Source organism: Hemitrygon akajei, chromosome 6 (assembly GCF_048418815.1).
Source record: "Hemitrygon akajei chromosome 6, sHemAka1.3, whole genome shotgun sequence".
Lineage (NCBI taxonomy): Eukaryota > Metazoa > Chordata > Chondrichthyes > Myliobatiformes > Dasyatidae > Hemitrygon > Hemitrygon akajei.
The window spans coordinates 105,467,371-105,482,834 of record NC_133129.1 but is presented as its reverse complement, the minus strand read 5'-3'; the positions used below and the strand labels follow the sequence as shown (position 1 = coordinate 105,482,834).

General features: G+C 53.4%; 1 protein-coding gene across 2 annotated transcripts in view; it reads left to right on the top strand.

The window, feature by feature from the left end:
• LOC140729377 (leucine-rich repeat and calponin homology domain-containing protein 4-like) overlaps positions 1-15,464 on the top strand; it is a 157,574-nt gene that overhangs the window by 140,691 nt on the left and 1,419 nt on the right. Inside the window, exons 16-19 of one of the 2 annotated variants that reach the window (XM_073049052.1) lie at positions 10,590-10,723; positions 12,472-12,609; positions 13,958-14,035; positions 14,424-14,984. In XM_073049052.1, coding sequence (XP_072905153.1) covers positions 10,590-10,723; positions 12,472-12,609; positions 13,958-14,035; positions 14,424-14,615 — 542 coding nt within the window. In that variant the 3' untranslated portion in view covers positions 14,616-14,984. Of the gene's footprint in view, positions 1-10,589; positions 10,724-12,471; positions 12,610-13,957; positions 14,036-14,423; positions 14,985-15,464 lie in introns of those variants that run through there. The other variant, XM_073049053.1, reaches the window with a different exon arrangement.

Sequence of the window (15,464 nt, the reverse complement as noted above, 5' to 3'; positions counted from 1 at the left end):
TTACACAGTGGTGTGTGTGTGGGACACACTGTCAGCGTGGTGGTAGAGACAGGGACATTTACACAGTGGTGTGTGTGTGGGACACACTGTCAGGGTGGTGGTAGAGACAGTGACATTTACACAGTGGTGTGTGTGAGGGACACACTGTCAGCGTGGTGGTAGAGACGGGGACATTTACACAGTGGTGTGTGTGTGGGACACACTGTCAGGGTGGTGGTAGAGACGGACATTTACACAGCGGTGTGTGTGTGGGACACACTGTCAGCGTGGTGGTAGAGACGGACATTTACACAGCGGTGTGTGTGTGGGACACACTGTCAGGGTGGTGGTAGAGACAGGGACATTTACACAGTGGTGTGTGTGTGGGACACACTGTCAGCGTGGTGGTAGAGACGGACATTTACACAGCGGTGTGTGTGTGGGACACACTGTCAGCGTGGTGGTAGAGACAGGGACATTTACACAGTGGTGTGTGTGTGTGGGACACACTGTCAGGGTGGTGGTAGAGACGGACATTTACACAGCGGTGTGTGTGTGGGACACACTGTCAGCGTGGTGGTAGAGACGGACATTTACACAGTGGTGTGTGTGTGGGACACACTGTCAGGGTGGTGGTAGAGACGGACATTTACACAGCGGTGTGTGTGTGTGGGACACTGTCAGGGTGGTGGTAGAGACGGACATTTACACAGTGGTGTGTGTGTGGGACACACTGTCAGCGTGGTGGTAGAGACGGACATTTACACAGTGGTGTGTGTGTGTGGGACACACTGTCAGGGTGGTGGTAGAGACAAGGACATTTACACAGTGGTGTGTGTCTGGGACACACTGTCAGCGTGGTGGTAGAGACGGACATTTACACATTGGTGTGTGTGTGGGACACACTGTCAGGGTGGTGGTAGAGACGGACATTTACACAGTGGTGTGCGTGTGGGACACACTGTCAGGGATGGTGGTAGAGACAGGTACATTTACACAGTGGTGTGTGTGTGGGACACACTGTCAGCGTGGTGGTAGAGACGGACATTTACACAGTGGTGTGTGTGTGGGACACACTGTCAGGGTGGTGGTAGAGACAGGGTCATTTACACAGTGGTGTGTGTGTGGGACACACTGTCAGGGTGGTGGTAGAGACAGGGACATTTACACAGTGGTGTGTGTGTGGGACACTGTCAGCGTGGTGGTAGAGACAGGGACATTTACACAGTGGTGTGTGTGTGGGACACACTGTCAGGGTGGTGGTAGAGACAGGGACATTTACACAGTGGTGTGTGTGTGGGACACACTGTCAGGGTGGTGGTAGAGACAGGGACATTTACACAGTGGTGTGTGTGGGACACACTGTCAGGGTGGTGGTAGAGACAGGGACATTTACACAGTGGTGTGTGTGTGGGACACTGTCAGCGTGGTGGTAGAGACAGGGACATTTACACAGTGGTGTGTGTGTGGGACACACTGTCAGGGTGGTGGTAGAGACAGGGACATTTACACAGTGGTGTGTGTGTGGGACACTGTCAGCGTGGTGGTAGAGACAGGGACATTTACACAGTGGTGTGTGTGTGGGACACACTGTCAGGGTGGTGGTAGAGACAGGGACATTTACACAGTGGTGTGTGTGTGGGACACACTGTCAGGGTGGTGGTAGAGACAGGGACATTTACACAGCGGTGTGTGTGTGGGACACTGTCAGGGTGGTGGTAGAGACGGACATTTACACAGTGGTGTGTGTGTGGGACACACTGTCAGCGTGGTGGTAGAGACAGGGACATTTACACAGTGGTGTGTGTGTGGGACACACTGTCAGGGTGGTGGTAGAGACAGGGACATTTACACAGTGGTGTGTGTGTGGGACACACTGTCAGGGTGGTGGTAGAGACAGGGACATTTACACAGTGGTGTGTGTGTGGGACACACTGTCAGGGTGGTGGTAGAGACAGGGACATTTACACAGTGGTGTGTGTGTGGGACACACTGTCAGGGTGGTGGTAGAGACAGGGACATTTACACAGTGGTGTGTGTGTGGGACACACTGTCAGGGTGGTGGTAGAGACAGGGACATTTACACAGTGGTGTGTGTGTGTGGGACACACTGTCAGGGTGGTGGTAGAGACGGACATTTACACAGTGGTGTGTGTGTGGGACACGCTGTCAGGGTGGTGGTAGAGACAGGGACATTTACACAGCGGTGTGTGTGGGACACACTGTCAGCGTGGTGGTAGAGACGGACATTTACACAGTGGTGTGTGTGAGGAACACACTGTCAGGGTGGTGGTAGAGACTGGGACATTTACACAGTGGTATGTGTGTGGGACACACTGTCAGGGTGGTGGTAGAGACAGGGACATTTACACAGTGGTGTGTGTGTGGGACACACTGTCAGGGTGGTGGTAGAGACAGGGACATTTACACAGTGGTGTGTGTGTGGGACACACTGTCAGGGTGGTGGTAGAGACGGACATTTACACAGTGGTGTGTGTGTGGGACACACTGTCAGCGTGGTGGTAGAGACAGGGACATTTACACAGTGGTGTGTATGTGGGACACACTGTCAGGGTGGTGGTAGAGACAGGGACATTTACACAGTGGTGTGTGTGTGGGACACACTGTCAGGGTGGTGGTAGGGACGGACATTTACACAGTGGTGTGTGTGAGGAACACACTGTCAGTGTGGTGGTAGAGACAGTGACATTTACACAGTGGTGTGTGTGAGGAACACACTGTCAGGGTGGTGGTAGGGACGGAGATTTACACAGTGGTGTGTGTGTGGAACACACTGTCAGGGTGGTGATAGAGACGGACATTTACACAGTGGTGTGTGTGTGGGACACACTGTCAGGGTGGTGATAGAGACGGACATTTACACAGTGGTGTGTGTGTGGGACACACTGTCAGGGTGGTGGTAGAGACAGGGACATTTACACAGTGGTGTGTGTGTGGGACACACTGTCAGGGTGGTGGTAGAGACAGGGACATTTACACAGTGGTGTGTGTGTGGGACACACTGTCAGGGTGGTGGTAGAGACAGGGACATTTACACAGTGGTGTGTGTGTGTGGGACACACTGTCAGGGTGGTGGTAGAGACAGGGACATTTACACAGTGGTGTGTGTGTGGGACACACTGTCAGGGTGGTGGTAGAGACGGACATTTACACAGTGGTGTGTGTGTGGGACACACTGTCAGGGTGGTGGTAGAGACGGACATTTACACAGTGGTGTGTGTGTGGGACACACTGTCAGGGTGGTGGTAGAGACAGGGACATTTACACAGTGGTGTGTGTGTGGGACACACTGTCAGGGTGGTGGTAGAGACAGGGACATTTACACAGTGGTGTGTGTGTGGGACACACTGTCAGGGTGGTGGTAGAGACAGGGACATTTACACAGTGGTGTGTGTGTGGGACACACTGTCAGGGTGGTGGTAGAGACAGGGACATTTACACAGTGGTGTGTGTGTGGGACACACTGTCAGGGTGGTGGTAGAGACGGACATTTACACAGTTGTGTGTGTGTGGGACACACTGTCAGGGTGGTGGTAGAGACAGGGACATTTACACAGTGGTGTGTGTGTGGGACACACTGTCAGGGTGGTGGTAGAGACAGGGACATTTACACAGTGGTGTGTGGGTGGGACACACTGTCAGGGTGGTGGTAGAGACAGGGACATTTACACAGTGGTGTGTGTGTGGGACACACTGTCAAGGTGGTGGTAGAGACAGGGACATTTACACAGTGGTGTGTGGGTGGGACACACTGTCAGGGTGGTGGTAGAGACGGACATTTACACAGTGGTGTGTGTGGGACACACTGTCAAGGTGGTGGTAGAGACAGGGACATTTACACAGTGGTGTGTGGGTGGGACACACTGTCAGGGTGGTGGTAGAGACGGACATTTACACAGTGGTGTGTGTGTGGGACACACTGTCAGGGTGGTGGTAGAGACAGGGACATTTACACAGTGGTGTGTGTGTGGGACACACTGTCAGGGTGGTGGTAGAGACAGCGACACTTACAGAGTTGGGGGGCGGGTGTGTGTGTGTGTGGAACACACTGTCAGGGTGGTGATAGAGACGGACATTTACACAGTGGTGTGTGTGTGGGACACACTGTCAGGGTGGTGGTAGAGACAGGGACACTTACAGAGTTGGGGGGCGGGTGTGTGTGTGTGTGGAACACACTGTCAGGGTGGTGATAGAGACAGGGACATTTACACAGTGGTGTGTGTGTGGAACACACTGTCAGGGTGGTGATAGAGACAGGGACATTTACACAGTGGTGTGTGTGTGGGACACACTGTCAGGGTGGTGGTAGAGACGGACATTTACACAGCGGTGTGTGTGTGGGACACACTGTCAGGGTGGTGGTAGAGACAGGGACATTTACACAGTGGTGTGTGTGTGGGACACACTGTCAGGGTGGTGGTAGAGACGGACATTTACACAGTGGTGTGTGTGTGGGACACACTGTCAGGGTGGTGGTAGAGACAGGGACATTTACACATTGGTGTGTGTGTGGGACACACTGTCAGGGTGGTGGTAGAGACAGGGACATTTACACATTGGTGTGTGTGTGGGACACACTGTCAGGGTGGTGGTAGAGACGGACATTTACACAGTGGTGTGCGTGTGGGACACACTGTCAGGGATGGTGGTAGAGACAGGGACATTTACACAGTGGTGTGTGTGTGGGACACACTGTCAGCGTGGTGGTAGAGACGGACATTTACACAGTGGTGTGTGTGTGGGACACACTGTCAGGGTGGTGGTAGAGATAGGGTCATTTACACAGTGGTGTGTGTGTGGGACACACTGTCAGGGTGGTGGTAGAGACGGACATTTACACAGTGGTGTGTGTGTGGGACACACTGTCAGGGTGGTGGTAGAGACGGACATTTACACAGCGGTGTGTGTGTGGGACACACTGTCAGGGTGGTGGTAGAGACGGACATTTACACAGTGGTGTGTGTGTGGGACACACTGTCAGGGTGGTGGTAGAGACAGGGACATTTACACAGTGGTGTGTGTGTGGGACACACTGTCAGGGTGGTGGTAGAGACAGGGACATTTACACAGTGGTGTGTGTGTGGGACACTGTCAGCGTGGTGGTAGAGACAGGGACATTTACACAGTGGTGTGTGTGTGGAACACACTGTCAGGGTGGTGGTAGAGACGGACATTTACACAGTGGTGTGTGTGTGGGACACACTGTCAGGGTGGTGGTAGAGACAGGGACATTTACACAGTGGTGTGTGTGTGGGACACACTGTCAGGGTGGTGGTAGAGACAGGGACATTTACACAGTGGTGTGTGTGTGTGGGACACACTGTCAGTGTGGTGGTAGAGACAGGGACATTTACACAGTGGTGTGTGTGTGGGACACACTGTCAGGGATGGTGGTAGAGACAGTGGCATTTACACAGTGGTGTGTGTGTGGGACACACTGTCAGCGTGGTGGTAGAGACAGGGACATTTACACAGTGGTGTGTGTGTGGGACACACTGTCAGCGTGGTGGTAGAGACAGGGACATTTACACAGTGGTGTGTGTGTGGGACACACTGTCAGGGTGGTGGTAGAGACAGTGACATTTACACAGTGGTGTGTGTGAGGGACACACTGTCAGCGTGGTGGTAGAGACGGGGACATTTACACAGTGGTGTGTGTGTGGGACACACTGTCAGGGTGGTGGTAGAGACGGACATTTACACAGCGGTGTGTGTGTGGGACACACTGTCAGCGTGGTGGTAGAGACGGACATTTACACAGCGGTGTGTGTGTGGGACACACTGTCAGGGTGGTGGTAGAGACAGGGACATTTACACAGTGGTGTGTGTGTGGGACACACTGTCAGCGTGGTGGTAGAGACGGACATTTACACAGCGGTGTGTGTGTGGGACACACTGTCAGCGTGGTGGTAGAGACAGGGACATTTACACAGTGGTGTGTGTGTGTGGGACACACTGTCAGGGTGGTGGTAGAGACGGACATTTACACAGCGGTGTGTGTGTGGGACACACTGTCAGCGTGGTGGTAGAGACGGACATTTACACAGTGGTGTGTGTGTGGGACACACTGTCAGGGTGGTGGTAGAGACGGACATTTACACAGCGGTGTGTGTGTGTGGGACACTGTCAGGGTGGTGGTAGAGACGGACATTTACACAGTGGTGTGTGTGTGGGACACACTGTCAGCGTGGTGGTAGAGACGGACATTTACACAGTGGTGTGTGTGTGTGGGACACACTGTCAGGGTGGTGGTAGAGACAAGGACATTTACACAGTGGTGTGTGTCTGGGACACACTGTCAGCGTGGTGGTAGAGACGGACATTTACACATTGGTGTGTGTGTGGGACACACTGTCAGGGTGGTGGTAGAGACGGACATTTACACAGTGGTGTGCGTGTGGGACACACTGTCAGGGATGGTGGTAGAGACAGGTACATTTACACAGTGGTGTGTGTGTGGGACACACTGTCAGCGTGGTGGTAGAGACGGACATTTACACAGTGGTGTGTGTGTGGGACACACTGTCAGGGTGGTGGTAGAGACAGGGTCATTTACACAGTGGTGTGTGTGTGGGACACACTGTCAGGGTGGTGGTAGAGACAGGGACATTTACACAGTGGTGTGTGTGTGGGACACTGTCAGCGTGGTGGTAGAGACAGGGACATTTACACAGTGGTGTGTGTGTGGGACACACTGTCAGGGTGGTGGTAGAGACAGGGACATTTACACAGTGGTGTGTGTGTGGGACACACTGTCAGGGTGGTGGTAGAGACAGGGACATTTACACAGTGGTGTGTGTGGGACACACTGTCAGGGTGGTGGTAGAGACAGGGACATTTACACAGTGGTGTGTGTGTGGGACACTGTCAGCGTGGTGGTAGAGACAGGGACATTTACACAGTGGTGTGTGTGTGGGACACACTGTCAGGGTGGTGGTAGAGACAGGGACATTTACACAGTGGTGTGTGTGTGGGACACTGTCAGCGTGGTGGTAGAGACAGGGACATTTACACAGTGGTGTGTGTGTGGGACACACTGTCAGGGTGGTGGTAGAGACAGGGACATTTACACAGTGGTGTGTGTGTGGGACACACTGTCAGGGTGGTGGTAGAGACAGGGACATTTACACAGCGGTGTGTGTGTGGGACACTGTCAGGGTGGTGGTAGAGACGGACATTTACACAGTGGTGTGTGTGTGGGACACACTGTCAGCGTGGTGGTAGAGACAGGGACATTTACACAGTGGTGTGTGTGTGGGACACACTGTCAGGGTGGTGGTAGAGACAGGGACATTTACACAGTGGTGTGTGTGTGGGACACACTGTCAGGGTGGTGGTAGAGACAGGGACATTTACACAGTGGTGTGTGTGTGGGACACACTGTCAGGGTGGTGGTAGAGACAGGGACATTTACACAGTGGTGTGTGTGTGGGACACACTGTCAGGGTGGTGGTAGAGACAGGGACATTTACACAGTGGTGTGTGTGTGGGACACACTGTCAGGGTGGTGGTAGAGACAGGGACATTTACACAGTGGTGTGTGTGTGTGGGACACACTGTCAGGGTGGTGGTAGAGACGGACATTTACACAGTGGTGTGTGTGTGGGACACGCTGTCAGGGTGGTGGTAGAGACAGGGACATTTACACAGCGGTGTGTGTGGGACACACTGTCAGCGTGGTGGTAGAGACGGACATTTACACAGTGGTGTGTGTGAGGAACACACTGTCAGGGTGGTGGTAGAGACTGGGACATTTACACAGTGGTATGTGTGTGGGACACACTGTCAGGGTGGTGGTAGAGACAGGGACATTTACACAGTGGTGTGTGTGTGGGACACACTGTCAGGGTGGTGGTAGAGACAGGGACATTTACACAGTGGTGTGTGTGTGGGACACACTGTCAGGGTGGTGGTAGAGACAGGGACATTTACACAGTGGTGTGTGTGTGGGACACACTGTCAGGGTGGTGGTAGAGACAGGGACATTTACACAGTGGTGTGTGTGTGGGACACACTGTCAGGGTGGTGGTAGAGACAGGGACATTTACACGGTGTGTGTGTGTGGGACACACTGTCAGGGTGGTGGTAGAGACAGGGACATTTACACAGTGGTGTGTGTGTGGGACACACTGTCAGCGTGGTGGTAGAGACGGACATTTACACAGTGGTGTGTGTGTGGGACACACTGTCAGCGTGGTGGTAGAGACGGACATTTACACAGCGGTGTGTGTGTGGGACACACTGTCAGGGTGGTGGTAGAGACAGGGACATTTACACAGTGGTGTGTGTGTGGGACACACTGTCAGCGTGGTGGTAGAGACGGACATTTACACAGTGGTGTGTGTGTGGGACACACTGTCAGGGTGGTGGTAGAGACTGGGACATTTACACAGTGGTATGTGTGTGGGACACACTGTCAGGGTGGTGGTAGAGACAGGGACATTTACACAGTGGTGTGTGTGTGGGACACACTGTCAGGGTGGTGGTAGAGACAGGGACATTTACACAGTGGTGTGTGTGTGGGACACACTGTCAGGGTGGTGGTAGAGACAGGGACATTTACACAGTGGTGTGTGTGTGGGACACACTGTCAGGGTGGTGGTAGAGACAGGGACATTTACACAGTGGTGTGTGTGTGGGACACACTGTCAGGGTGGTGGTAGAGACAGGGACATTTACACGGTGTGTGTGTGTGGGACACACTGTCAGGGTGGTGGTAGAGACAGGGACATTTACACAGTGGTGTGTGTGTGGGACACACTGTCAGCGTGGTGGTAGAGACGGACATTTACACAGTGGTGTGTGTGTGGGACACACTGTCAGCGTGGTGGTAGAGACGGACATTTACACAGCGGTGTGTGTGTGGGACACACTGTCAGGGTGGTGGTAGAGACAGGGACATTTACACAGTGGTGTGTGTGTGGGACACACTGTCAGCGTGGTGGTAGAGACGGACATTTACACAGTGGTGTGTGTGTGGGACACACTGTCAGCGTGGTGGTAGAGACGGACATTTACACAGCGGTGTGTGTGTGGGACACACTGTCAGGGTGGTGGTAGAGACAGGGACATTTATAAGACTCTTAAATGGATATGTGGATGATAGAAGTCTGGAGGGGTGTGTGGGAGGGGAGGGTCAGATTGATCTTGGAGTCGGCACATCTTTATGGGCTCTCAGGCCAGTTCTGTCTCATGGTAACTTCTAAAAGTATTCAGCCCCCAATCCTTTGATTGGAGTATTGCAATAAATGAGTATTACAACCAGGGATTTTGATCAATTTAACTCAGAATTTTTATCTGTGAACCACCTGCTCTTTTTTCACAGTAGAACTTAAAAAGCAGAGGAAATTGTAAAGCATGGGAAAAAAGTTCAAAAACTGAAATATCAGCAGTTCAAAAGTATTCATCCCCCTTTACTCGGTCCTTAGTTGAACCACCTCTCACAGCTATTACAGCCAGTAAACCTCTTCAAATAAGTCTATTATCTTTGTACAACGTGATGGAGCAAGATTTGCCCATTCCTCCTTGCTAAATTGCACAAGCTATGCCAACTGGGGAGTGGCGATGGAGCCGCCTTGAGGTCTTGCCAGAGATGTTTGATCAGGTTGAGGTCAGGACTCTGACTGGGCCGCTCAAGGACGTCAGTTTTCATTTGAAGTCTCTCCGTGCTTGCTCTAACAGTGTGCTTCGGGTCGTTGCCCTGTTGAAAGACAAACTTCCTCCCCAATTTAAGCTTTCTGGTAAAAGCTAGCAGGTTTGTATCCAGGATCTATCTGTAGTTAGCAGCATTCTTCTTCCCATCAATCCTGACCAGATTTCCAGTCCCTGCTGCTGGAAAGCGTCCCCGCAGCACGATGCTACCTCCACCGTACTGTACAGTAGGGATGGTGTTACCTGGCTGATGCACATTATTAGATTTACGCCACCTGTACCGCTTAGTGTTGAAGCCAAAGAGTTCCACATTCGTCTCATCCAAGCAGAAGACCTTCTCTACATCTTTACACTATCTTCTAAGTGACACTTTGCAAACTCTTTACAGGAAACAATCTGCTTTTTTTAAGCCACAGCTTCCTCTTTGCCACTCTTCCATAAATACCCTTTTTGTGCAAGGCCTTGGGGATTGTGGGGCCTTGAACTACATCTCAAACATCACAGTACCCTCTCTTGCAAGTGCCATTCTTCTCCTGTGACTAAGTTTAGACCTGGATAGTGTAGCTGTGGTTTCGTATTTTTCCACTGGAGTGCTGAGGAACATCCAGTGCCTTTGAGGAGGTCTTGCACCCTTCCCCAGATTTGTGCTTCTCAATTATCTGACTTGTTTTGAATGTTCTTTTGTCTTCATTTTGATTGTGTCTGTTGGACCTTATGGAGAGGGGGTATTTATTCAGATGATCTGCCAATTTTCTACATCAACAAATTGGGTGAGTTGGTAAGGAAAGGCACAGTATTGCACCCGGGGAAAGTTAGCGTGGTAATTACAAAGGGGATGAATACTTTTTCAGCCTCAATTGTTGACAGGCTTTGAACTTTTTCTTCTGGTTTGACATAATGCACCATGTTTTTCAAGTCACTATGTTCTATGTCTACAGTCATAAGCCCAGTCTCCCCGGTGAGCCCCACCCAGATATTTGCAGAGCCCCCCCTGGACACTAAGCCAGCGGGGAGGTTACGAAGCCCGGAACAGGCGGCGAACGAGGAAGAGCAGATCGCTCAGCTACGCAAGGTGGGTCCGTGAGCAGCTGAACCCCCTTTCCCCTAGCCCTGTCGTGTGCTGTGTGACAGTCCGTTCCCAAACTCGAGGGGCAGGAGCAAGATGACAGTGCAGCAGATAGTGCCGCCACCTCTCAATCCCACAGAACCCAGTTCTATCCCTATTTGTAGCACTGCCTGTGTGAAATCGGTGCATTCTCCCTGACCCATGAGTCTCCCCAGGCGCTCCAGTTTCTGCCCAAGTCCCAACAACGTGTGGGTCAGAGGGTTACTCTCCGTCAAGTATATGGGTGAGGGCAGAATATGGGTGGAATTGCTAGGAAGGATGGATGGTTGATGGACAGTATGAACTTGAAGGGCAGAGGGTCCTGTTTCATGTTGGTTTGTTCCATATCTGCCCATATAATGGGATGGTGTGGAGGGAGTTTCACTCTGTGTCTGACCCCGGGAGTGTGTGATGGGACTGTGTGGAGGGAGGGTCACTCTGTGTCTGACCCCGGGAGTTTGTGATGGGACAGTGTGGAGGGAGGGTCACTCTGTGTCTGACCCCGGGAGTTTGTGATGGGACAGTATGGAGAGAGGGTCACTCTGTGTCTGACCCCGGGAGTGTGTGATGGGACGGTGTGGAGGGAGATTCACTCTGTGTCTGACCCTGGGAGTGTGTGATGGGACGGTGTGGAAGGAGATTCACTCTGTGTCTGACCCCGGGAGTGTGTGATGGGACTGTGTGGAGGGAGGGTCACTCTGTGTCTGACCCCGGGAGTTTGTGATGGGACAGTGTGGAGGGAGGGTCACTCTGTGTCTGACCCCGGGAGTTTGTGATGGGACAGTATGGAGAGAGGGTCACTCTGTGTCTGACCCCGGGAGTGTGTGATGGGACGGTGTGGAGGGAGATTCACTCTGTGTCTGACCCTGGGAGTGTGTGATGGGACGGTGTGGAAGGAGATTCACTCTGTGTCTGACCCCGGGAGTGTGTGATGGGACTGTGTGGAGGGAGATTCACTCTGTGTCTGACCCTGGGAGTGTGTGATGGGACGGTGTGGAGGGAGATTCACTCTGTGTCTGACCCCGAGAGTGTGTGATGGGACGGTGTGGAGGGAGATTCACTCTGTGTCTGACCCCGGGAGTGTGTGATGGGACTGTGTGGAGGGAGATTCACTCTGTGTCTGACCCTGGGAGTGTGTGATGGGACGGTGTGGAGGGAGATTCACTATGTGTCTGACCCTGGGAGTGTGTGATGGGACGGTGTGGAGGGAGATTCACTCTGTGTCTGACCCTGGGAGTGTGTGATGGGATGGTGTGGAGGGAGCTTCACTCTGTGTCTGACCCTGGGTTTGTATGATGGGACAGTGTGGATGATGCTTCACTCTGTATGACACTAGGAGTGTGTGATGGGACGGTGGGGAGGGAGATTCACTCTGTGTCTGACCCCGGGAGTGTGTGATGGGACGGTGTGGAGAGAGTTTCACTCTGTGTCTGACCCCGGGAGTGTGTGATGGGACGGTGTGGTGGAGATTCACTCTGTGTCTGACCCCGGGAGTGTGTGATGGGACGGTGTGGTGGAGATTCACTCTGTGTCTGACCCCGTGAGTGTGTGATGGGACGGTGTGGAGGGAGGGTCGCTCTGTATCTGACCCCGGGAGTGTGTGATGGGACGGTGTGGAGGGAGGGTCGCTCTGTATCTGACCCCGGGAGTGTATGATGGGACGGTGTGGAGGGAGATTAACTTGTAACCCAGTGGCAATCTGTGTCTTTGGTCAGAGCATTGAGTCGCGGTTAAAACAAACACTTCCCGAGGACCTGGGAGAGGCGTTGAACAACGGTGTGATGCTCTGTCAGCTGGTGAACCACCTCCGGCCTCGATTCATCTCCATCATTCATATTCCGTCCCCTGCGGTGGTAAGTGTGGCTGGACCCCATCCTCACAATGAGACACTTGAGGGTGGGTGGGCTGCTGGTAAATTTGATATTGATTCATTATTGTCACGTACGGAGCTGGTGAAAACATGCAGTCGAACCATTACACAGTGCGTTGAGATGGAACAATAACAGAATGAAGTATCAGGTATAGCAGCTACAACAAGTAGCAGGTAAACAAAGATGAGAACAAGGTAAATTTTGAGGTTCCTAGTCCATTTTATCATACAGTCTTACAACATAGACATCCTTCGGCCCACAATGCCGACCATGTATCCTACTCTAGAAACTGCCTAGAATTTCCCTAGCATGTAGCTCTATTATCTTTCTAAGCTCTGTGTACCCATCTGCGAGTCTCTTAAAAGTACCATATTGCATCTGTCTCTACCAACATTCCAACAACCGGAAAGAAGCTGACCCTGAGCCTGGTAGTATGTGCTTTTGGCCTTTTGTATTTTCTGCCTGTTGAGGGAGGGGAGAAGAGAGAATATTGGGGGTGAGGATTGCTGTACCAAGGCAGTGAGAAGTATAGACACCATTTGGGGGGTGGGGGGCTGGTTTCCGTGATGTGCTGAGCTGGGTCCACAAGTCCCCACAGTCCCATACAGACCAGTTGCCATAGTGAGCGGCTGATGAATCCATGTTGGATGTTTCCTGTGATGCACTGATAACAATTAGTGAGGATCAGCAGAGGCATGCCGAATTTCCTCAGCCTCCTGAGGAACTGGAGGTGCTGGGGAGCTCTTCTGGCTGTGACATCGGTGTGGTTGGACCAGGACAGGCTACTGATAATGTTCACTCCAAGGAACCTGAACCTCTCAGTCCTACATTATTGATGTAGGCAGGAGCATGTGTCCTGCCCAGCCGCTTCCTGAGGTCAACGGCCAACTGTTCTGTTGAACACTTGTTGCCATGACAGCACCTCTGGATCTCCTTCCTGTACTCTGGTTCATGTTGGTTGAAATGCAGCCCACTACATCTCAAACTTGTCGATCTTTCCGGAGCAGAATCTGGCCAGATGGTAGAGTTGGAGGGGGTGAGGACGCAGCCTTGTGAAGCACCAATCCTGCAGAGATGTTTCTGCCTATTTTGTGATCTGTTGGTGGGATAGGGGAGGGGTGGAGAGGGGTTGTTGGGTCACCTGAAGCCCAGATTGGTGTTTGGAAAGAGGAAAGTGATCAGGACCATGGTGCACTGGAGGGTTTGGACCTGGGGTGAGGGTGGGTTTGAGGGAGGTTGGGCTAGATGGTACTCTCCTGTCTGTCAGAGCCTGCTCTCACTTTCAACAACTCCACTATCCCTTCCTTCCCCGCCTCATCTGTCCCTCCAGCCAAAGCTGAGCCTGGCGAAGAGCAGGAGGAATGTGGAGAGTTTTCTGGAAGCATGCCGGAAGATGGGAGTCCCTCAGGTGCGTACTAAACTTTGGTGATTGGGGGAGGTGATGGTGGGAGGGAGTCTAGGCCCGATAGGCATCCGGTGATTTCTCACCTGTTGGGGTGAGCCCGTCCTCCCCTATGTCAGGGAGCTGTGTTGGGGTGACGCCTCCCACCAGCTCTCCTCGACCTGCGGGGCTCCCGGGTCAGGAACGTGACTGCCCTGCACTGTGGGAAGCCAGGGTGAAATGGAGACCCGCTCGGGAATAGTTTTCATGTTGTCTCAGTGTTTGGAGCCTCGCTCTTAGTGTGCTGTGTGTAACTCTGCTGTCTCTGCCTCCCCCTTCCTGCCCTCTCTACCCCGCCCTCTGCCCCCCTCTTCCCTACCCGTGTGTGTCTCCCTCCCTCTGCCCACCCCTACAGCTCGATCTCTGCTTGCCGTCCGACATTATGCAGGGCCGGGTGTCCCGGCTCCGAGGGACGGTGCGGGAGCTGCTGGAACGGGCCGAGGCGGCGCCGCGCTGCCCGAAGCACCATCTCGCCGGCTTCTCCGTCTTCTACGTCTGCCTCATGTTGCTGCTTTACCTGGCCTACCGTCACGTCCCGAACTTCTAGCGGGGTGGGGCAGTACTGGGAGGTGTCTGGAAATGAACCGGGCGGGGTGAGACCGGGCCTTGAGGTGGAAGGTGGTGTCTCCTAGCCTGGGAGTCCTCACTGTCCCGAGAGTGGATTCACTGGGTGTTGTGGATCCTGGGAAGGAGGGTGTCTCCAGGTGGGATCCCGGTAGTTAGAGTTACGGGTTCAGAGCTGTCCCGGGGGATCGGGTGTAACTAGGTCCTGAGTGTCTGGGACGTCAGCCCTATTTCCCCCCTCGGGATCAGGTGTAATTTATTCTGTGCAGGGGGGAGGTGCTCCCCGGGGTCAAACCCTGTAGTGTACAGAGTGTATGTACAGTCGGTGCCTTAATAAAGATGCGAATGTGTAGCCGCTGACTGCTGTCGTTGTGGAGTGGAGGGGAGGGGAGGGGAGGGGACAGGTCTGTCCGCACGCTGTCTGTACTGTCCGCTCTGTGTCGCCTCACACTGTCCTCGAGCACCGGCCCGCCGTCCCGGGAGAAACGAGGGTTTAGGGGGAGGTGCGGTGATACCTGAAGGGGAGGGGGACATGGCGTTGAGTCGGAGGGGGTGAGTTTTAGAACGCAGCGGTTCTGCGCTTCGGACACAGACATCCGCCCAACCCGCCCTCTTCGGACAGTGGCCCTGGGTCCCGGGCTCATGGCGGTGCCAGCGGGCGGTCATGGTTTTGTTCCAGACGGGAAGCCCAGACCGCGCGGATCCTGGAGAGAGACGCAGCTTCTGATGGATTCAGGTAAAGAGCCAGAGAGAGTCCCCACCCCTAACTCCGGGGGTGGGGAGAGGAATGGGGTGCATGGTTTAATTAACGCGGTTGTGGGGGCTCAGGGCG